Source organism: Protomyctophum bolini, assembly GCF_963924005.1.
Source record: "Protomyctophum bolini genome assembly, chromosome: 18".
In the NCBI taxonomy this organism is placed as follows: Eukaryota; Metazoa; Chordata; class Actinopteri; order Myctophiformes; family Myctophidae; genus Protomyctophum; species Protomyctophum bolini.
Genome location: NC_137879.1, coordinates 4,742,358 through 4,767,134, shown reverse-complemented (window position 1 = coordinate 4,767,134; position 24,777 = coordinate 4,742,358). Strand labels below are relative to the sequence as shown.

The 24,777-nt window shown below is 44.7% G+C and overlaps 1 protein-coding gene across 2 annotated transcripts in view; it reads right to left on the bottom strand.

Annotated features, from left to right (window-relative positions):
* The window catches only part of LOC308333372 (neurabin-2-like), a 67,652-nt gene that overhangs the window by 9,032 nt on the left and 33,843 nt on the right, over nt 1–24,777 (bottom strand). For both annotated transcript variants that reach the window (XM_080789746.1, XM_080789745.1), the window contains exons 7-10: nt 21,365–21,497; nt 11,557–11,677; nt 9,166–9,270; nt 3,660–3,792 (exon numbers count right to left, since the gene is read on the bottom strand). In XM_080789746.1, coding sequence (XP_080645872.1) covers nt 3,660–3,792; nt 9,166–9,270; nt 11,557–11,677; nt 21,365–21,497 — 492 coding nt within the window. The remainder of the gene's footprint in view (nt 1–3,659; nt 3,793–9,165; nt 9,271–11,556; nt 11,678–21,364; nt 21,498–24,777) is intronic.

Here is a 24,777-nt window from a genome sequence, read left to right as displayed (position 1 = left end):
GATCAGATTCTAAAAATGTCGGCCGTTCTTCGAATTTTTCAAAAATAGCAGACCTACAAGCTCGTATCGCGCCACTCGGTGGCGCGATATGAGCTTGTAGATCTGCTATTTTTCAATAGCTAAAGCATAACATGATGCCAACACCAAAATGGGTGCCCGGTCAGAATGGGTTAATGCAATTAATTGTGCGAAATGATTGATTGTTTTTTCAAAACAATCACACGCGTTGTGAAGTGATGGGGCGTATATAGATCGTCATGACGTAAAATAGACACTATACTGTTTTTCTCAGACACTATGACGTAAGTCGTAAGATTCTCCATTCATTGTCAATGGGAATGTAACGGTGCTGGAGATTAGCTGTACACAGACGGATGGACGGACGAACGCGCGCGCGCACACACACACACACACACACACACACACACACACACACACACACACACACACACACACACACACACACACACACACACACACACACACACACACACACACACACACACACACACACACACACACACACACACACACACACACACACACACACACACACACACACACACTCACACACGGACGGAGTGCATATCATACTCTCTGCCCATGCCTTCGGCCTGGTGGAGACAATAATAATGAAATGATTGAAAGAAAGAACTAGTGTATCGTCTGCTAGCGTGCTGCTTGCTCCTGTTATGGATACACATACTGTTGACTTTGTCATCAGTAATTCAACAAAAAATACTTAATACACGCACAATAAATTGCATTAAACAGTGCAGGTCTTGCCGCAACCCTATCGATGTTTGTAATTAAGCATTGTGGATTGTTCCCTCTGTTAACACTGTGTGTGAACACATCATTGTGTGTGCCTGGCTCTCTCTCTGACAACACTTGTCAAGAAGAAGCCGCAATGTGTCAGCCATGCAACCCCTGTTGTTGACATGGTGCTAATGTGCGCCATTTTTAGCTGTATAGGAACCATTTCTGATTTGCAAAACATGTCAACCAAATACAAGACGCGCTAATATGGTGTGGGAGGAGGAGGAGGAGGGGGGGGGGGGGGAGGAGGAGGAGGAGGAGGAGGAGGAGGGTCCCCCCCCCCAGGGTCCTGCTCAGGGACACCTTGACACATGCATAGACCGGAGCCGGAGGGCTGGGAGTCGATGACCTTCTGATTACCAGACAGACAGCCTCTCTTCCCACTGAGCTACTGCATGGCTGGCTGGTTTAAAATTGCCGACGTGCTAATGGGGGAACCATTTAGAACAAGGGCTTGCTTGCTGTGGTTTGCTATACTAACAGAAATGTGCAAAGGAAAGGAAAGGTACTATGTTTACCCTGCAGGGTAACTGGACTAAGCTCAAGAACTTGTTTACAGCCAGGCCCTGCTCATAGAACATTTCATGGTAGGGGTTCAATGCCTTGTCCATAAAGGGCACTTCAGCGGTGGTAATTTTATTAACGTGCCGGTCCGGGGATACGAACTAGCGACCTTCCGATATCAAGACCGCTCCGCAAACCGTTCGGCCACCGCTGCCTCAAGGGCATGCCAAGGGCTGCCAAAGTATAGGCTATCTTTTGTTGTTTTTCTAGTTTTTTCACCCCCTCTCTTCGAAGTTAGACTGGGCATTACTCCTACAGGTTCAGATTCTGGGATTAGGGATCATAGGATCAGCATATCGGAGATGTAACTGTGGAGCCTGTCCACGCAGGGCTTTAAAAGTAATCAGTCAAACCTTTACAAAAAACCGATGCTAACACTAGCAGTTTAAGCCCACAGACAGTTTGTCCACAAACCACACAAGGCGCTCTCTGCCCAGAAAAACCATACGATCAGCAGCACAAACAGAAAGGGGAACCGAGGACACACAGGGCCCACGCTTATGATTTATAACTAAAAAGGTCATTTTAATTTTGTCAGGCAGGGTGTAATTTAATTTATGCCTGCAGGTTGCATGTGTAATCGTCTCTGTTGGGGCAGAAACCTCACAACTCCACATTTCAGTGAATGCCCCGCTTCATCATACAAGAGCGTCACACAAGAGAAGTTGAAAACAAGTCCAAATTGATTAAATCAATGAATTACCAGCTGCATTATTATGATCTGCGGGGGGATCATAATAATCGCACATCGATTATAGACTCCGCTGCGTCATACCAAAGCCTACACGGTTTTGGACATTATTATGTCCTAATGTGCCAATATTGGGAAACGGTAGGAAAGGAGCTCCCCGCCACAAAACATGTGCAAACGATGTTTTGGTAATATTGTCCCCGTCTGACCACTACAAATGCTGTAATCTTATTAACAACCCAACTATCTACTGTGCAACACAAGCTTCCAAATCCCAAACCACTGAAGTCAGAACTTGAACCCATGCATACGAGGTTTCCCCTCCTCCTCCTCCTCCTCCTCCGAACAGAGATGATATAATAAGAGCTGTAAATGTAATCTGTGGTCAAGTGGACTGAACGAATTAAGTCTGTTTTCTGTTGCCATGGCTACGCGTCTAACAGCGCCTCGTGTTTGTTTCTGCTGAAAGCGTGCCAGGTGCACGGCCTTGCCACTTAACTTATTGTGAATACTATGAATACATTAATAACTAATGCACACTTCACTTTCTATGGCTGAGGCTCACAGCACAGCTCCCAACACTGGAGGAGCGTTGTGGGGTTTCAGTGACTGAGGCTCACAGCACAGCTCCACTGGAGGAGCATTGTGGGGTTTCAGTGACTGAGGCTCACAGCACAGCTCCACTGGAGGAGCATTGTGGGGTTTCAGTGACTGAGGCTCACAGCACAGCTCCACTGGAGGAGCATTGTGTGGGTTCAGTGACTGAGGCTCACAGCACAGCTCCCAACACTGGAGGAGCATTGTGTGGGTTCAGTGACTGAGGCTCACAGCACAGCTCCCAACACTGGAGGAGCGTTGTGGGGTTTCAGTGACTGAGGCTCACAGCACAGCTCCACTGGAGGAGCATTGTGTGGGTTCAGTGACTGAGGCTCACAGCACAGCTCCCAACACTGGAGGAGCATTGTGGGGGTTTCAGTGACTGAGGCTCACAGCACAGCTCCCAACACTGGAGGAGCATTGTGGGGGTTCAGTGCATTGCTCAAGGGCACTACAGCTGTGTTTGGGGGAGGGGTTGAGTGTTGACCACTCAGTTTTGTCCGGCTGGGTTCGGGGGAATTGAACCAGCAACAAGTTGCGCTCCTCTAACATTTAGACCAATGTTTCTCAAACTTGTTGGACTCACGTAAATAACTTCATCTTTCATCCGTAGAATCTTGTCATATATTATGCTACTTAAATATGCAAATACTTCCCCTAAGATACAATATGTCACAGGAATATCGTAATAGCATGACACCAGACAGTGGGCCTTGTGGTTTAGAGTGTCTGCCCTGAAACTGGGAGGTCGGGGGTTCGATCCCCGGCCCGGGTCATACCAAACCAAAGACTGTAAAAAATGGGACCGGCTTGGCACTCTGCATCAATTGGTTAGATAGGGGGGGGTGGTCAAAACAACTAATGATTATCGGTGCACGCTGCAGCTCACCGCTCCAAGAGGTGGTTCAAATGCCGGAGAACAGATTTCACGGCGGTAACGCGTGTGACTTAATCGTACGACTGTGATGAAGGAGGGCAGCTCACTGACCTCCTGCTCGTCCATGTACTGGTTGTATCTCTGCTCCATCATCTCCCTCTGCCATCGCTCCTGTTCCAACGTCTGCTGGATCAGCTGAGCCACCTCGCTCTGCTCGCCCGGCTTCTCTCGGCCAATCAGGAACCTTACGAAAGTACAGGGGGGTGGGGGGACAAGCAAGTACATTAGGAAATTACCCGGGGTGGAAACCTCTAATCTCCATATGTATTATCTTTTTTCTCGTAACTTAAAGCCCTGCTCAATCATACTACTAAGCGTCACACAAAATCATCAAGAGTAGCAGATCTAGGGTAGGTACCCTCACAAAAAACATGCAGTAATCCTGGTCACTAAACTGCCTCCCCCTGGCCAGCCGGGGCGCCTGATGGAGGGGAAAGGAACTGGTTGGAATAACGTGTTCCTTCCACGCACTACGTCCAACCAGGGAAACTCCCCCCTGTCAGGTGTAAAGGAGCAACTTGGACACTCAGCATGAGTTCAAGTCCGTTGCTCTCCCCTTGTCCCCCATATATGGGGACTAGGTTGGTGGAGGGTGTGTAGAGCCCAGGATCACATTAGATGATTGACACAGGGGTGAAAAATGGGTTACAAAATCGTGGGATAAAATATATATTTAAAAAAAAGAGTAGCAGATCTACAAGCTCGAAACCCACGTTTTGAGAGACGATTTGAGCTTGTAGAGCTGCTACTATTGATATTTTAGCTCGTTTTGAATCCTGAACAATAACAGTTTTGGACATAATAATAAATAATAAATGAGGTTTTCAATGGAGGCGCATTTAACCCCTTTTTCAACCTCATCATCTCCTTCTGCCCTATTGCTCACGCAGTTAGAAAACACACACACACACACACGTCGCACGCACACACGCACACACACACACGCACACACACACGTGGGAATAGCATTTATGTACCATGTTTGTCTCCCATACCGCCCATATCTACTTTAATTACTGACATTACAGTGTCGCACATTCCTGTGTTTAAAGTTTAATTTGAAAGATACTGTAAATAAATAAACCCACCAGTTGTGTGTGTGGCACCGTACAATAATGTATTAAAGCTTCCATACTTTATTCTTTAACCACTAAAGGCCCTATTATTCAAAACATGTTCACAAATAGCTCAACCTATACAAGCTCATAACACGGCACTTTGTTTTGTCGTTTTTTAATACTTTTTTTTAAAATAGTTTTTATCCCACAATTTTGTAACCCATTTTTCACCCCTGTGTCAATTATCTAATGTGATCCTGGGCTCTACACACCCTCCACCAACCTAGTCCCCATATATGGGGGACAAGGGGAGAGCAACGGGCTTGGACTCATGCTTCCTTCATGCCTGAGTGTCCAAGTTGCTCCTTTACACCTGACAGGGGGGAGTTTCCCTGGTTGGACGTATAGCGCGTGGAAGGAACACGTTATTCCAACCAGTTCCTTTCCCCTCCATCAGGCGCCCCGGCTGGCCAGGGGGAGGCAGTTTAGTGACCAGGATTCGTTTTTTAATACTTGAAAACGGTTGAGTTGACAAATTCAAAGGAAAAGAGGGCGTCAAGAAATAAAAACTAGACTAAAATGTTGGGAAGGGACTAGTAGTGGACGAGAGATCCAGTACAAGTCATTGCAATTTGGCATGCTGAAAATAGACGATCTACAAGCTCACATAACATGTCACGCTGCTTGACGGCATCAAGGCCCGCCAAAATACATTTTGTTCGACTAAATCAGCTGTAGATTTAGTCGACTAAAATCTTATAATATGTTATCCTGTCTTGAACCCACAGCCCAGTGTGACACCGTCTCTCACCACATCCTGCCACAACAACCCGGGCCTCTTATCAGTAGCTACACCACAATGTAGAAAAATTGTGAAAATGCAGCACAATTCATTGAATATTTATTCCTTCAGAGAGAACGTTTTTAACTCAAATCTTTGCTTCTGGGGGAGGGGGGGGGGGTCCCTGGAACAACATATTTTCAGATGGGGGTCGGCGGCCAATTACATATAATTCCGGGGCTCCTTGACATGAAATAGTTTGAGAACAACAGTTACTGATGTAGAAACGTAGGTTCTTTCTGAAAACTATACCATAATTTAGTAGACATTCAGGTCATTCACATCAGGTCACAATGGGTTCGAGTTCAGTACATGTAATTAACTTATAGTTGCTTTCCACAACTATCAATAATTTAGCTGGAAGCCCTTCAGGGACCACTGGTTGTGGGTCCCCGGCCCCTCTGGAAGCCCTTCAAGGACCACCTGGGGGTCCCCGGCCCCTCTGGAAGCCCTTCAAGGACCACCTGGGGGTCCCCGGCCCCTCTGGAAGCCCTTCAAGGACCACCTGGGGGTCCCCGGCCCCTCTGGAAGCCCTTCAAGGACCACCTGGGGGCCCCCGGCCCCTACATTGAGATGCCAAGCAGTGTGTTTTAGCTCATGCATTATGCATTCAGTCAGTGTAGAGAGAACAGGAAGCTGAGGCCGATTCATAAAACCATCCGTCACACACAGAGAGCTCCTCGTCTTCTGCAGAAACATCAGACTCACATCTGTATTTATTTTATTTTATTTTTCTGTAAATGAATGTCCTACTTTGGCACAGAAGAGTCTAAACGGTTCTTCATCTTCTGCAAATATTTGAATATATATATTCTTTCAGAGCGAATGTTTTTAACCCAAATCTTTGCTTCTGGGGGGGGGGGGGGGGGGGGGTCCCTGGAACGGGTGCAGGCTTTAGTTCCGACATACTATTGATCCGAAACCTCAATCCTAACCTAACCCTAACCGCAAGCACGGGAGCAGCGCATGTCGGACCATCGCTTTTTCGCATCGCATCGCATGTCCCCCCGCTTCGGATCTTCGGTGTGTCGGAAAAGCGTGCGCACCCCCCCTGGAACAACATATTTTCAGATAGGGGTCGGCGGCCAATTACAGATATTTTTGGGGGTCCTTGACATGAAATAGTTTGAAAACCACTGACATAGAAACATGGGTTTTTCAGAAAACTGTCATGAGTTAGGAGACATTTATTAGAATCTGGTCTCAGTCCTAAATGGGTCAAGGATGGTCAACATGACAGAACTGTTTCTTAAATTGTAATTAACAAGAGCTTGTGAAATGAATAACTACTACTGAATCCATTGGACCACAGTTTATTTGATCCGTTTCCAGAACAGTAACAGTTGCTGGACTTACAAGGTTTCCACACGACAAGTCGGACGCCATGTTTGTGGTCGCTTAATTAGCCGTCAGCGCCGGTGAAATTGAAAGGCTACTCTGCGGCAGACTTAATCAGCGACCTCGCCTGGCCCATAATGATTAACTATGTTTGTGTCCCCGCGTGTGTGTGTGTGTGACTGTGTGTGTGTGTGTGTGTGTGTGTGTGTGTGTGTGTGTGTGTGTGTGTGTGTGTGTGTGCCGTTACCATGGGCCTTTTAATTACGCGTACTGTGGTGGAGAAAGTAACTTAAGTACTTGTACTCGAGGATATGCTGTACTTATGCACTTAAAACCACAGCAGATCGACAGGCTTGTTGATCGGCCGTTCTCTGCGAAAGCTTCCCCCCCCACACAACAGAAAATAGAAAAGACACTGCTCCAGGCAGTGTCCCTGAGGGACTCCGCTCAACCATAATAGGGTTTAAGTGGTTAACAACCCATTTAGGACTGAGACCAGATTCTCCAAAATGTCTTCTGAATCCTGACAGTTTTCTGAAAATGTTTCTACGTCAGTCGTTCTCAAACATTTTCATGCCAAGGACCACCCCCCAAAAAAAATGTAAATTGGCCAATCTGAAAATATGTTGTTCCAGGGACCCCCCAGAAGCAAAAAAAAAAGAGTTAAACACGTTCACTCTGAAAAGATATATTAAAAAGATTTGCACCACATGTTTCACGATTTTTTCAAAAATAGCAGATCTACAAGCTTGTAGATCTGCTAAAACACCAAAAGAGGTTTCCGTCCTGAATAGATTAAGCACAATTCTGAGATACTTGTACTTTCCTTTTTTTTTTCTCTTCCTCCTTTTTATATACTTTTTACAATTATTGGAAAACTTTAGTTGCTTGTTACTTGGCAGGCAGATTTAGATTACAATTATTTACAAAACATACATTAGCCACTTCTTAAGACATAATACTATACACGTGGCGTATGAAGATAGGCCCGTTATGTGTACTAGAGTATTTGCACACTGTGGTATTGCTATTTTTACATAAATAAATAAGTCTGTTTACATCTTCCTCCACTGATTAGACTGCAGAGAAAGAATGGACTTAATAACTGACCTGGTCTGGGTCATAATGATGGTTCTGTGTTTGTTGTCTGTATGTACAGTATATCTGTCTGTTGCCGCAGCGATCTTAATTACACACAATTATGATGTTGGCTGGATCCATCCATCCATCCATCTTCAACCGCTTATCCGTAGTCGGGTGGCGGGGGCAACAGCTCCACCAGAGAGCTCCAGACTTCCCTCTCCAGAGCAACATTAGTGACTTCCTCCTGGGGGATGTGTTTCCTCCAACTGCACCTTGGTCTGCCCCGGGGGGCTCCTCCCAGTGGGACGTGCGTCGAGGACCTCCCTATAGGGAGACGCCCGAGAGGCATCCTAACCAGATGCCCCGAAACCACCTAAGCTGGCTCCTTTCCAAGGCGCAGTTGGAGGAAACACATCGACTCACTGCAGGCCTTGGAACGTCTCGGGATCCCCCAGGAGGAAGTCACTAATGTTGCTTTGGAGCTCTCTGGTGGAGCTGTTGCCCCCGCGACCCGACTACGGATAAGCGGTTGAAGATGGATGGATGGATAAACCACTGACATTTTTTACTTAGTCACTGTTAAGTGTACGGTCTCATACAGTGGGACAGAGACACACTCCAGGGCATGCAGGGAGCTTTGATGTTAATCATGGAAGGGCCAAACAAATCCCACAGAGAATGTCTCTGTTAAGCTCTAAACAGGAAACCACACTTCATCAGAGTACATTCCGGCACATTCCATATACCGCCATGCATACATTATATTCTGTAACCTATTGGCTCCGTGGACATGACTGTACACATTGTGTAGTACGCAACAAAGGTCGACACGAACCTCAAGGACACTGGACTCACCACGGTGAAGAGAGCCACGGCCAGCACAGCCATCAGAGAACCAGCATTATTAGTAATAGTAGTAGTAATAGTAGTAGTAGTAGCTCACACTTGTGAGCTTGTGGATCTGCTATTTTCAGCATGCAACCAAGTAAACCGTGTAAAATGACTTATACTCGCTCTCTCGTCCACTAGTCCCTTCCTAACATTTTAGTCTAGTTTTTATCGACGAAATCGTCAGTATATTCAGTTTTAGTTTGTAGTTTCCATTTAGTTTTCGTCAGTGGAAAAGTCGACAAACATTTTATCGCCTTGGGTTTTTTGTCGACGAAAACAACAGTGTTCAGTAAAGAGTGTCTTACATGACGCTTCCTGACGTGTTCCTGAGTAAAGAGTGTCTTACTTGACGCTTCCTGAGGTGTTCCTGAGCACCGAGGCGGCGAAGGTCTGTGTGACTCCGACCAGACTGGTCCCGTCCACCTCCACGATGAGGTCATTCACCTGGATCCTGGAGAACACAAAGATTCAACATTCTGGACATTAATTATAGGGCCGGGGACTTTAAATCTGCATTCTGGGCGGGCGGGAGCATTATGTTATACTTTAGCTATTGAAAAATAGCAGATCTACAAGCTCATAGTAGCGCGGCACTCGCTGAAAATGTGAAAATTAAAACGTGGCGCAAATGTGGAATAAGCTTGTAGATAGCTATTTTTCAATAGCTAAAGCCATTATGGTCTGTTTTGAATGTGAAGCTTCAATCGCATTTGCCCTTGTGCAGATTGCCACTGCCAGCGCGCCACACACACACACACACACACACACACACACACACACACACACACACACACAGAGAATGATAGAGTGTATTGCTTGTTGTTCATTATTGTTGGGATGTTTGTTGTCTCTGTGTGCGCAGAGAGTTGTTGTCTCTGTGTGCGCAATGTTGTTTAGTTGTATGTATGCTTTGGCAATGTAGAACATATTTATCATGCCAATAAAGCCTTTTGAAATTGAATTGAAAAATTGAGAGAGAGAGAGAGAATGATAGAGTGAGAGTCAGAGAGAGAGAGAGAGAGAGAGAGAGAGAGAGCTCGTTAACCGAAACACCAGCACTTTGCAGATGCAATTATTTCATGGCACTGCACTCACTAAACGACGTCACAGACAGTTGATGGCAACACAACAGTGTCAATGTCAGTGTCAAGGTCTCAGGTGAACAATACTCACTCCTAATACCTGGGAGGGGGGGGGGGCTCAACAACTCAGAGTCAGACGTCTTTATGCAAGATAAATAAACGCGGATTCTTAGCGGGACATGCTTTTTTTTTCGACGGACCCTATAGCACTCGCATGACTGAGAGAGAGGTCATTTTGACCTTTTTTTAATTTATTTTTTTAACTTGATTTATCTTTGACCATGAAGCTTTCAGAAGGTTCTCCTTCCATGACAACCATCATCATTCCATCATCCCAGATTGGTTTTACATCTGAAACATGTTCAAAACATGAATTATGGGCAGCATATAGGCTACTTATACCAATGTTTTAAGCCTCCCGTCTTTAGCTAAACGACCGACTCCATCGATCAAACTGCTGATAAATATACTCTGCGACTACTTCAAAAAGGCGAGGGAAAAAAAGAACGGAACGCCGCTGGCAGTGGGTGGATTATTTATGTATACAGCATTTACTCAGGCAGTAAATGAAGTCACGTAATAGCGGTTTAATGTTATTCATTGGTGTGTATGGGGCCGATGTAGCGCCTCTCGCTCCAGAGCTGTTCCATCAACTAATTGACAGCGGCAGCAACCTTTAACACCTTCCTTTAAACACCTCTTAACCTTTTAATGCTCACAATCTGCTCAGCGGCGACGAGGTCGGCTATTCTCGGCGCGGGACACCGACCGGCGCGCGAGATTCTCTCTGTGGTAACAACTAGTTCATAAAACACTTCTCTCTGTGGTAACAACTAGTTCATAAAACACTTCTCTCTGTGGTAACAACTAGTTCATAAAACACTTCTCTCTATGGTAACAACTAGTTAATAAAACACTGCTCTCTGGGGTAACAACTAGTTAACACAACACTTCTCTCTATGGTAACAACTAGTTCATAAAACACTTCTCTCTATGGTAACAACTAGTTAACACAACACTTCTCTCTGTGGTAACAACTAGTTAACACAACACTTCTAGTTAACCAAACAAAGACATTTAGGGGACAATGCCTTCAAAGAGGCAGAATGTTCGTTGCCATTCAAAGCCGGCCAGTATGGCAGTGCCTACTAGTGCTTGCGTGTGAATGTTAACTGGCGGAATGCTAATGTCGTCCAACGCGACACACCTTTGTCACATTGTCAACCTCGTCTTTGACGACGGAGGAGCGTTGGCGGTGTGTCATAGCGGCAGGCGGGCGTCGGCTATTTTCAGTTCAATCAGCACTGAATGAATGAATGAGCCGAACGCTGTGAACGCTTCATTTTCAATCATTTCTTTATCGAGGGGCAACGTTTGACCCAGGCATTCTGCCACACATTTGAATTGAACGTGTAAGATGAGGGCTTTAAATGAATATCACGTTTATATCAAAGGCATCGAAGGCATGGGGAGAGAGTATGTTTTGCACTCAAAAGTATGTTTTGTCCGTGTGTGTGCGTGTGTGTGAGTGTGAGTGTGAGTGTGTGTGTGCGTGTGTGTGCGTCCGTGTGCGTCCGTGTGCTGCCCACAGCGTACCTGCCGTCCCTGTGTGTGTGTGTGTGTGTGCGTGCGTCCGTGTGCTGCCCACAGCGTACCTGCCGTCCCGGTGCGCTGCCCCCGCGTCCGTCACGGTCTTGACGAAGATTCCCAGCTTCTCCAGACCCATGTCGGCGCCCGCACCCATCCCTATGATACTGATGCCCAGCCCGTCGCCATCTGAGGACAGAAGAGGACAGAACCAATCACACAACACTTCTCCAGACCCATCTGAGGACAGAAGAGGACAGAACCAATCACACAACACTTCTCCAGACCCGTGTCGACAGAACCAATCACACAACACTTCTCCAGACCCAGAACCAATCACACAACACTTCTATAGACCCAGAACCAATCACACAACACTTCTCCAGACCCATCTGAGGACAGAAGAGGACAGAACCGATCACACAACACTTCTCCAGACCCAGAACCAATCACACAACACTTCTCCAGACCCATCTGAGGACAGAAGAGGACAGAACCGATCACACAACACTTCTCCAGACCCAGAACCAATCACACAACACTTCTCCAGACCCATGTCGACAGAACCAATCACACAACACTTCTCCAGACCCATCTGAGGACAGAACCAATCACACAACCAAATAGAAAAATATGTCAAAGGTTATCATTTAAAAACTCTTAACTCTGTATCAATGCTTTTTTTTAAAGATATGGTTTTGTGTTCCTGAAAAAACTGGGTAAAATGTTCCTCCAATTGGAAATCTCACATTATATGTCCAAAACGGTTACTTTTCTGGATTCAAAAGGGGCAAAAAAGTGCTACGAGCTTGTATTAAATTTTTTCAATTCAAACTTTATTCAAGACACTCACAGGGGGGTCCATAGGGCAGAACAGATCTGCTATTTATTTTTTTTATTGTGAGAATGTGGCACAAATCTTTTAATATATATTCTTTCAGAGAGAATGTTTTTAACTAAAATCTTTGGTTCTGGGGTTAGGTCACTGGAACAACATATTTTCAGATGGGGTTCGGCGGCCAAATACAGATAATTCTGGGGGTCCTTGACATGAAAAAGGTTGAGCACCACTGACATAGAAACATGGGGTTTTTCAGAAAACTGTCGTGGTTTAGAAGACATTTTGTAGAATGGAGCTCAGGACTAGTGAAGATAAGAGGTTTCTGCCCAACAGAGAACAACTAAAAGGGAACGACGCCAGCACTCACATTCTGACCTTCAGGCACTCCTTATATGGTCGCAGTCGGGTGGAAACCTTGTATGTCCGAAGTCGTTAATTTTCAGGAAAATGGATCAATAAATTGTCCGAAATAGGGACTATATTTTCTCACTATTTTAGCTCGACACACCAAGTAGGGGCGCTACGTTACGTTACGTGGCGGAGGAAAAAAGAAGAAAAACATAAAAGGATTGAAATGTGAGATATGAGTTTCTGCTCCGACAGAGACAGCATTTTATGATATCAAATATAGATATAGACATACAGGCAAACAAGGTAACAACAACAACTCTCTTTACGCTAGCTTTGTTTTGCTTCTGTGTGTGTGTGTGTGTGTGTGTGTGTGTGTGTGTGTGTGTGTGTGTGTGTGTGTGTGTGTGTGTGTGTGTGTGTGTGTGTGTGTGTGTGTGTGTGTGTGCATGCATGCGCTCGTGCGTGCACGCATAATAAACTTTTCATAATGAAAAGTGTGTTTATAATGTATTATCATTATATTTTTATAATAATTCCTTTTCTTCCTCTGTTGTAATGTGTGATGTGAAGGAATGTGTTGCTATTGTCTCTCTGGTGAGGTGATAATGGCTGGCTGGTAGTTTTCGAGGCAATTCACAAATTAGCCTAACAATAGACCCGACAATGCATACTAATGAAGTGCTGCTAAGCACACTATTTCATTAGTAGGCTATTCAAACTGGTGTCTGTACGGTCTACAACTGCAATTCAAGGTTAGCATTCGTTCTTGCATTGAAGAGGAGACCACGACTCCACATTTAAAGGTTTTATGACATTCATTTTCATTTATTTTTGTTTTTGTTTTTTGTTTTAGGTTTTATGACCTCAATTACACCCAAAAAACCTGAACTTTGAACATTCAGTGGATTTTCTGTGGTCTGAAGTTTTCTTTGGGGTTTGGAAGCCTTTTGAGCTACAATGAAAACAGGCAACACAGTGAAAACAGTGACATCTGCTGGCAAATCCCATTGACATAATTATATGGGATTTGCAGGCTCTTACATCACAAACTGCCGGCAAATCAGAGCACCTGTTTGAGCCAGAAAACCCCAGATCACAGAAAATCTACTGAATGTTAAAAGTTTTTGGGTGCAATTGAGATTAGAAAACCTAAAAAAATAAGAACAATTCCAAAACCTTTTTTTTTAATGTCACAATCCCTTTAACAACGCAATAGCTGTATCAAATAAAAAAACACTTATCCTTCTAGCATCCCTTCTAGCTCATACACGATACAGCTACACGAGACATAACAGCCGTTGTGCATTGTGTACACTACAATAGTACAGTATATGCAACAGCCCAAGGCGTAAGTAAGGCGTAGGTTACAGTACATACATGATACATGTATGTACTTCGTTATTATCGTATCATGTATGGGAAGACATGGACTCACACCCCATTTACACCCGAGGCAGATTCTATATGAAATGTCTTCTGGAAAACAGTATTCTGACAAACGTATACGTTGCAATAATCAGTGGTGCTGAAACCTTTCCCATGTCAAAACGATGTATTATTATAATTAATGATGTATTATTAGAATGAATGATGTATTTTGCGGTGGACATCTCAACATAATTTGTGTCAGGGACCTCCAGACACAAAGATGTGTTAAAAATGTTCTCTAAAAAAATAAACATATAATATATATATATATATATATTCAAAGATTTGCACACATTTTCATGTTTTTTTCCCAAAGATAGCACTAAGCAGATCTACAAGCTCATAGCACGGCACAAAGTGAACACGCTGTGGGCCTGTATATAGATCTGCTATAATATTTGAATAGCCAACAAAGCATAAAATAATGCTTCTATTTATGGACACGACTATATATATATATATATACTAGAATTTCGTGCGCGCTACGCGCGCACTCATCCCAGAGCGACTTTGCCACGCACTATGGGAAGAAATAAATGGCGGGAGTTGACTCCACATGTAGTAACGAATGGGTTATTGGAAATGTACCATTGTTTTGTCCTGAATATTTCCACAGCCTAAGTACTAAAGGATTGTGACTGTGGGACAGACATACAGTCTGACATACAATAGGCTACACGTGTGCACAGTGAATAAACAATGACCTATATGCCCAGAGTTCTTAAATTAACATAGTTGGATTTTAACAGAAAGACAATGCCATAAATCAGTCAAAGTAAGTGACAGACTCAACAGTAGCACACAGCATGCAAGGCAGCGATGCATGCATGCAAACATGTTTGTCCAGCTGAGATTTAGTGTCTCCATCTCTCTGTGGAAGAGGTTGCACATGACCTGTACGGCCACACTGAGGCGCTCCAACACAAACACAGACACAAAACAACACCACGCTGTTTGTCCAGTTGACCCAAATCAACACCAATACCTAGCCTGTTTGTCCAAAACACAGTATCTGCTGGCCACGTGTCTACTTCGCCACAACCTAATGTTAGTAACAAATGTAGGGGAGAGCCGCCAAGGTTGTAACGCTTCACGGTTGTAACATGGACGTTATATCTTGATTGGTCAACGCCACCATGACGCCATCGCGTCAGTATGTGTACAGCAACGTACTCTACGTGGCCAGGAGTTTGAAGTTTGAAGTGTTTACCTTCAAAATGCGTCTAATTTTACACCTGGAGTATATGTGTGGTACAATTTTTGTCTTTGGTGTTGGTGAATAAAAATCCACATGGATGTGTTCATGCTTATGTTCTTCATTAGTTTGCATCGTGTTTAGACGGAATTCACGTTCATTCTGGTCTGTAAGCAACTGCAAAGAAAACTTGCAAAAGCGGGTCATTTGTAACATGTGTTACAAATGGTCCGCTTCCATTCAATGCCATTATATGTAATATTTACATATTTGACATATTGGCCAATATTATATGTTCTGAAATGGTATTGTATCGTGTAGTGTATTCTGAAATTAGTTTAGGGTTGTATAACGTTGTACAACTCAATCAATCAAACGTTTGTTTAATCAATGTATTGCCCCATTGAAAAAAAAGAAATGGCCAAACTGGTACTGGTACACCCGATACTATTTAATATTTCCCTTATGTTTGATACATTTTCTTATCACATCCATGGTATGAAAACAATGCTAAGGAGTTGCTTCAATGAAATGTAATTGCTTTAAGCTGAGAACGATATGTTTAATGGTGTTTTTTAGCGTTGTTACATTTATCATGCATGCCGTTACAATTGATCCGATATGCGCAGCAAATGTAACACTGAAACAGCGTCCACGTTCGGTTGAATAACTCCCGACCTGTTTTATCAAAAAGATAACTTGAAGTGGTTTATGGTAGCTGACATGTGTAGGTCCGTTGCCTGAAAATATTACATGTGTAGCTAAACGGATCTCTGAGTAAAAGAATGAAACGTGCAAAATGTTACATCCTTGGCGGCTCTCCCCTATTAGTTTACTCACAGCACAGCGCCGTCACTCCTGTCAGTTATTTCGTCCTAATAACTTGAAGTGGTTTATGGTAGCTGACATGTGTAGGTCCGTTGCCTGGAAATATGACATGTGTAGCTAAAGGGATCTCTGAGTAAAAAAATGGAACGTGCAAAATATGTTCTAAAATTGTATTGTATTGTGTAGTGTATTCTAAAATTAGTTTAGGGTTGTATAACGTTGTACAACTCAATCAATCAAACGTTTGTTTAATCAATGTATTGCCCCATTGAAAAAAAAGAAATGGCCAAACTGGTACACCCGATGCTATTTAATATTTCCCTTATGTTTGATACATTATCTTATCACATCCATGGTATGAAAACAATGCTAAGGAGTTGCTTCAATGAAATGTAATAGCTTTAAGCTGAAAACGATATGTTTAATGGTGTTTTTTAGCGTTGTTACATTTATCATGCATGCCGTTACAATTATTCCGATATGCGCAGCAAATGTAACACTGAAACAGCGTCCACGTTCGGTTTAATAACTCCCGAGCTGTTGTGTGTATTGCGTGGTTAAAAGGCCGTGTGTTTGTGTTGTAAACAACTCATGTTATGTCTGCGCACACTGTATGTTGCTATGGCTGCTGACGTTAGCATGTGTGCTATCAGGCAAAAGCTGAGATAGATATGCAACTACTACTGGGGAAAATGCCATACAAAACACAACACCTAATTTCGGAATGTTATTGTGACCTATTGAGCACAATCAGACCATCATGATTTGCTTGCTGGACCTATAATTAATTTATTAGCATTAAATGTCCACTCGCCCATCCAAAAGAAAAGCAAGATGGCTGCGACAGATTGTGAGCGCGACGGACTACGGAGGCCAGGAGGAACAGAGCTGGTGACGTAAGAGGCAGGCAGTGTTGCCAGGTTTGCGAATTGTAAGCGAGTTGCAGTGTATGCAAGTAGCGTGGTTAAATTCCTTGTTTCTCGGCGTGTTGTGGCACCCGTTTATCTGCTGGCTCGATCGTGATTTTCATAAAAGTAATATTTGCAGAGTAACTAAGAAACTTGAACGGCTAAAAAATAGGCTATGTCAGTTCGGGGAGGGTGGCGAATTTATTTTGCATATAGAGATGTGTGGTGAAAGTGTGGTTCGGTCGGAGATAGAGCATGAAGAATGAGTATGGGTACACCTTTTCACTTGTATAGTAGATATATATAGTCGTGTCCATAAATATATGAATGCTCCCTAATGCTGTGGAGATGTTCGAGAGAGCGTGAATCTACTGGACGGAGTGGGAGGAAGAGGAGGAAGGAAGCGAAAACATGCCTCCTTTGCACTTCTCCTCGCTTTGCGGAAGTGATTCTCGCTGTGGGGGGGGGGGGGGGGGGGGGTGTTGGATCAAGGGTTTCAGTATGACTGACTGAACTCGAGGCCTTTTTAACCCATTCTGACCTGAGATCAGATTCATACGAGGTTTCCACTGGACACACACTGGTCTGATGAACCCATTCTGACCTGAGATCAGATTCTAAAAATGTCAGTCGTTCTTTGATTTTTTTCAAAAATAGCAGACCTACAAGCTCATAGCGCGCCACTCGGTGGCGCGCTATGAGCTTGTAGATCTGCTATTTTTCAATAGCTAAAGCATAACATGATGCTAAACACCAAAATGGGTTCCCGTTCAGAATGGGTTAAGAACCACTATGAAAATAAATTCCCGTTGGTATGATGTTACTCTGTCAGAGAACACTGGAAAGTGCTCAGTGTTACATGAACTCTGACAAAGTGTACAGATGGAAGAGTCATTTAGACAATGTACAGTGGGCCTTTTCGCAGACGCTCATAACCCATTTCGACCCGAGGACGATTCTACTAAATGTCTTCTAAAAAATCATGACAGTTTTCTGAAAAACCTCATGTTTCTAATGTCAGTGGTTCTCAAACATTTTCATGTCAAGGACCCTTGAAATTGGCCGCCGACCCCCATCTGAAAATGTGTTGTTCCAGGGACACCCTCCCAGAAGCAAAGATTTTAGTTAAAAAAAGTTCGCTCTGAAATAATATATATATATATAACTTTATTATATATAACTTTTTCAGACTAGTAACTATAACAATAACTAATTACTTTTTTTAAAGTAACTTACTATTTTTTGGGACTGAATGAAGATTAATATGTTTTTCTCACATGGTATTTTGATGGCGCTGGAGCTTCGCCTTTTTTTCTTTTTTTATGTATTTATATGTCATATATAACTTCGATTTTATAATGGAAGTCAATGACAGTGGGATCGGGCTGAAACCATGCCCAAATATGGAGTCATTATGTCACAGATACATCATAGTGACATGACAGATTGGTCACATGAAGTGTGAGATACACATGAGGCCACGCCCTCATTGGACCCCATCATAGTTTTGTTTATATTTGTTGCCGTTGCTGTTAGTCATGCATTCCAGTTCCCACCTGATGTCGTGTGTGAGTTCTGATTGGTCCAGATCGTGCTGAATAACTGCTAGCTTGCATAACGTCTTGAGACTAGGACTCAAGTCTAACATGTACAGTTCATCAGGTCTGCCGTATCCTCCAAAGAGGACGATACGATCTCCCACAATGCAACAGCACATCCTATTCATCACAGCGGGGCCTTTCCCCTTGGGCTCAACCTTCTTCCAGGAGAAGGTCTGTGGATTGAACTTCCACAGACCATCGAAGGTCTGGTTTAGATTGCGGATTCCACATTCCTGTACGTACAGCTCTCCATTGTAGGTAAAGGCTGAATGACCCCTGCAGTCTAGTTCTGGTAGTAGCTGTGCAGAAGATGTGCTCAGCCAGAGGTTGGTCTCTGTGTCAAACACTCTGATGTTGCGGTCATAGCTCCCAAATACATACATCTTTGTTCCAATGATGGTGGAAGAGAGACATTCTGAAACACGAGCTGGAGTTCCTCTGTAGTTAATTGAAGACCAGACCATTGTGCTGGTGTCCAACTTGTACATGTCAGTCTGCTGGGTGCATCCTCCAAGGATAAACATGACCTTCCCCAAAACACAGGCTGAGAGGAACCTCCTCGCCCCTGGAACGGTTCCAGAAACCTTGGGCCGGAACCATCCGTGGGTGTCCACATCAAATCCATAAAGAGTGTTGCAGTGCTTCCCTGTGTCATATTTATAACCTCCCCAGATATAGATGTCTTCCATCAGCACAGCTGTGTGGTAGCAGCGATTGGACGGAACCTCAAGGATACATTCTGCTCTAAATGTTGTCACTGGCGTCAACTTCCTCCAGCGTAAAGGCACCGTGTTGAAGACGTAAACATCAATCTGATCATCTCTGTACTTCCTGGGCCCTCCAAATGAGTAGACTTTGTCTCCAACGGCAACAGCAGCTTGATGGGCGTTATCAGGCCCTCTGTTCACATGCAGAGTCCAGCAGAACATTTCTCACAACAGATCCTCCAGGGTTTAAATTAGCTTCTTCCAGTGTCCTATTGTGTGCTCTAACACTTATATTGGTTCAGTGGCACAAACGTCACGCAAGGTTCTGACCAATCAACAGAGCTGATGGGTTGGGCTGGCCAATCACGGAAGTTGATGCCTGTTGATGTCTCTAATATGGACAGGCTCTACACAGCAGAGAGACAGGCTCTACACAGCAGACAGACAGGCTCTACACAGCAGACAGACAGGCTCTACACAGCAGACAGACAGGCTCTACACAGCAGACAGACAGGCTCTTCAAAGCAGACAGACATTCAGGGGTCAAAATGGACCCTTACAGGTCTGTAACCCTGATCTAGGATCACAAGTAAACCAAGAACCTGTCATCAGTCTAAACATTATAAAAAATAAATAAAAATAAAAGTACATTGAAACTATAATACAACTTTACAAACTATAGGATGCCGAGTCTACAAATTTATCTGACATCCGTCTCCATCTGTAAGCAGACCAGACCAGCAAGCTCGTAGCGCACCACAGCCACCGAGTGGCGCGCTACGAGCTTGCTGGTCTGCTATTTTTGAAAAATCGACTGACATATAGAAACATAGCTTTTTCAGAAAACTGTCGGGATGTAGAAGAACATTTTTAGAATCTGATCTCGGGTCAGAATGGGTTAACATCAGCTAGAGCGTTACACGTTACCAACAATACCCTATGAGGGAATGAGGGAATACCAAGGGTGAGCCAGAAAGTAGCAGCCGGGAGAATGAGACTAGCAGGACAGTACTGCTGTCTGTACTGTATGTACACTGCCTGTACTGCACTGTACTCAAGGAAGACGCAGGAGCTCGGAGCACCAACGAGCCGGCCAGATCAAGGTGACCAGTTCCTTTGATAGTTTTAAATCCACATTAAAAAGATGGTTGGCCGAAAACATAGTGTAAATATAGTGTAGAATAGATAAATGGCATAAATGAAAAAAGAAAAAAAGTAATGGGAAAAAAGAAAATAAATCCAGTTTTATTGGTCATTTTATATGCATTTTGTCCCGTTTCTTGTTTTTTTGTTTCGTTTGTTTTTTGCCTCCTGTTTTTGTCTGTATTGTACTGTTATTGTCTGTTGCTCCCTTTCCCCAAGAGGACCACAATGGAAACAAGCCTAACAGCTTTCTTGTGAATTTATCCTTTTGAAATATATTTTCAATAAAGTATTCAATCAATCAACCAAAAAGATGTACGGAGAACCAGGATGACTGAGGACGACCCAGAGAGAGATCATGCATATTTCTACCGTATCTCAGGTTTATGTGTAAATATGTATAGTCTTATATGTACTCTTTTCTCCTGTGAATCTGTGATGTGACAATAAACCTGCATTCTGATTTGTGAAACAGAAATTGCAGTTCGATGAAACATAATTGAATGTTGTTTTTATGGGAATGCTTTTTATTTTTTATTTTTTCATGTTTAGAAACAATAATAATTAAAAGCAAAAAATGTAGGAAAACATTTTTTTTTACGGTTAGGGACCCGTCAAAAAATGTGTTCCGCCCCGACCCACAAATGTCTCCTCCTGACCCCCCCAGTGCTTGGGGGAACCGGTGCTTTTAATTATGGGCGCGTGCCGATTGGCTGAGCGTTTAACGGGTGCGTGCCGATTGGCTGAGCGTTTAACGGGTGCGTGCCGACTGGCTGAGCGTTTAACGGGTGCGTGCTGATTGGCTGAGCGTTTAACGGGTGCGTGCCGTCGATTGGCTGAGCATTTAACGGGTGCGTGCCGGTGATTGGCTGACCTTTCTCCAGCTCCACGGGGAACAGGTCCAGCCGTTCCACCCTCTTCTCCAGCTCGTACTCGGCGGACGCCGCCATGGGGTCCACGTCCTCGTTGCGCCGGTCGTAGTCCTCGTTGGGGTAGGTGGCGAACACCTGCGTCAGAGAGGAGGAACAGAATGAGTCCCAAACAAGATTCATAACTTGTCAGAATAACACTTCCTACTTCCAGGCCGCTTCCCTATGCGCACCTTCACAGGTGTTACCCATGATACAAATTAATGTTCTGTTCCATGCCATGGTTTACACACATCCACCCTCCAGTCCAGACTCCATGCCATGGTTTACACACATCCACCCTCCAGTCCAGACTCCATGCCATGGTTTACACACACATCCACCCTCCAATCCATGGTTTACACACATCCACCCTCCAGTCCAGGCTTCATGCCATGGTTTACACACATCCACCCTCCAGTCCAGACTCCATGCCATGGTTTACACACATCCACCCTCCAGTCCAGGCTCCATGCCATGGTTTACACACATCCAGGCTCCAGTCCAGGCTCCATGTCATGGTTTACACACATCCACCCTCCAGTCCAGACTCCATGCCATGGTTTACACACATCCACCCTCCAGTCCAGACTCCATGCCATGGTTTACACACACATCCACCCTCCAATCCATGGTTTACACACATCCACCCTCCAGTCCAGGCTTCATGCCATGGTTTACACACATCCACCCTCCAGTCCAGACTCCATGCCATGGTTTACACACATCCACCCTCCAGTCCAGGCTCCATGCCATGGTTTACACACATCCAGGCTCCAGTCCAGGCTCCATGTCATGGTTTACACACATCCACCCTCCAGTCCAGACTCCATGCCATGGTTTACACACATCCACCCTCCAGTCCAGGCTCCATGCCATGGTTTACACACATCCAGGCTCCAGTCCAGGCTCCATGTCATGGTTTACACACATCCACCCTCCAGTCCAGACTACATGCCATGGTTTACACACATCCACCCTCCAGTCCAGGCTCCATGTCATGGTTTACACACATCCACCCTCCAGTCCAGACTACATGCCATGGTTTACACACATCCACCCTCCAGTCCAGGCTCCATGCCATGGTTTACACACATCCAGGCTCCAGTCCAGGCTCCATGCCATGGCTTACACACAACATGCTAATGCACCACTACTGCAGCTGATGCTGCTCACTAGTGTGTGAGTGCACGCACACACACACACACACGCTGACATGACACACATGCACACACCTATTATGCACACACATACCTATGCATTCACACATGCACACACCTATTATGCACACACATATACCTATGCATTCACGCATTGCACACACCTACAGTATGCCCACACAGACGCACACACATGTACAGTCGATATGCATGCACACAGTCACACACATGCATGCACACGGCAACGCCTATGCGCAGAAACACACACATATATGTGCATGGATGTGTGCGCACGCACACACACACACACAGACCTATGCATTCATGCATGCACACACCTATGCACACACAGACGCACACATATGTACAGACGATATGCATGCATATAGTCACACAAATGCATGCACACAAGCAAACGGCTGCTATGCGCAGACACACACACACACACACCAATGTGCATGGATGTGTACGCACGCGCACAGCCGCACACACACACAAATGTGCATGGATGTGTACGCACGCACACACACACACAAATGTGCATGGATGTGTACGCATGCGCACACACACACAAATGTGCGTGGATGTGTACGCACGCACACACACACACACACACACACACACACACACACACACACACACACACACACACACACACACTTAGTAATGCCATTTGAAATTTGTTTGGGACATCTTTTAACCCCTAAGGCCTGAAGCCAAAAATAGCAGATCTACAAGCTGTGTTCAGTGTGCAACAACAGTGTGCAACAACAGTGTGCAAACAGGCCATTTCCTGTTTTAACCATCCATTCAGAGTTTAGAAAAAGTCACAACAAATGTGAAAATCATTCAAGGATATTATGCCGCAATAAAGTCCAGGACTTGTTTGTTAATGTGTGGTCCTATCATGCACGCGACAAACACGTCTCATAACATGACAAACGTGAACAATGAACAATGAAACAAACAAACATGTGATTTCAGACACGACAAAATAATACATTTCTTCTGTGAGGAGGACGAGGAAAATAAGTCCTTCGCAATGTCTTATTTCTCCAATGCTATACCATACTTGTGGCGGCATTTGGCACACACACGCGCACGCACACACACACACACACACACACACACACACACACACACACTGCGAGCAGGGGAGAGCTGGCTAAATGATGAAAGGCCTCGCACTTGGACTTCCAAGTGAGGCTATTATGTTATGCATCCCTCGCACGCCCTGCTACCCACACTTCAATGCCTCTCTCTCTCTCTCTCTCTCTCTCTCTCTATCCCCAACACGAAGTCAATTCCCATTGACAATGAATGGAGAATGTACGTCTGTGTCTGAGCAAAGGATGATGATGTGTGATGATGATAAGAGTGCCCCTCACTTCACACGGGTGTACACAGTGGTAGTGTAGTAGTAGTAGTAGTAGTAGTAGTAAATAAAAAATACATCGCATGGAGGCACCTGGGACATATTCTCAGTGATGTATCCTGAAACGGGGTTTCGGGTCTCCCAAATATCATACCCCTCACTCAGGCGACCCAGCCGGGGTTGATCAAATCCCGACTTACGTCCCAGTAGCTACCCTCCATCAGTCCATCAGGGAATGAGCAAGGCCACACAATCCGTTGCTCCGGAAACTACTCTGCCGCGACTGGGAGAACCAAAATCTGGCTCTGTGGGTTGACTCCTGTCCGGGCCCCTCCTACACCAGGTCCACTCCTGCTCTTACCAGGCCCAGGACCTGTGCGTTGCACCTGACTCCCAGCACCGACCAGACACTGCATTAATCTTCATTCATTTAGTGAAAGTGAGCTGACCAGTGTTGGTCCTGACAGAGTGTTTCTAATGGTTTCTGATGTAGGCTAACCTCCCAGTGTGTGTGTGTGTGTGTGTTTAGGCGGATTAAAAGCACAGTGTGGATTAACTATAGCCCATCCATCCATCACACACCATACCGTAAAGCCCTCATCAGTCAGTGTTGACTGTACTGCTTCCTCATGTTTACTACAGTATACTGTATGTGACGGTGGATATTAAGACCACCACCACCACCACAACAGGCTGAGCCCACCCAAACAAACACGCTCCACCTTCCACTCCGCTCCACCGCAACTCCACTCCATGTTTACTACAGTATACTCTATGTGCCGGTGGATATTAAGACCACCACCACCACCACAACAGGCTGAGCCCACCCAAACAAACACGCTCC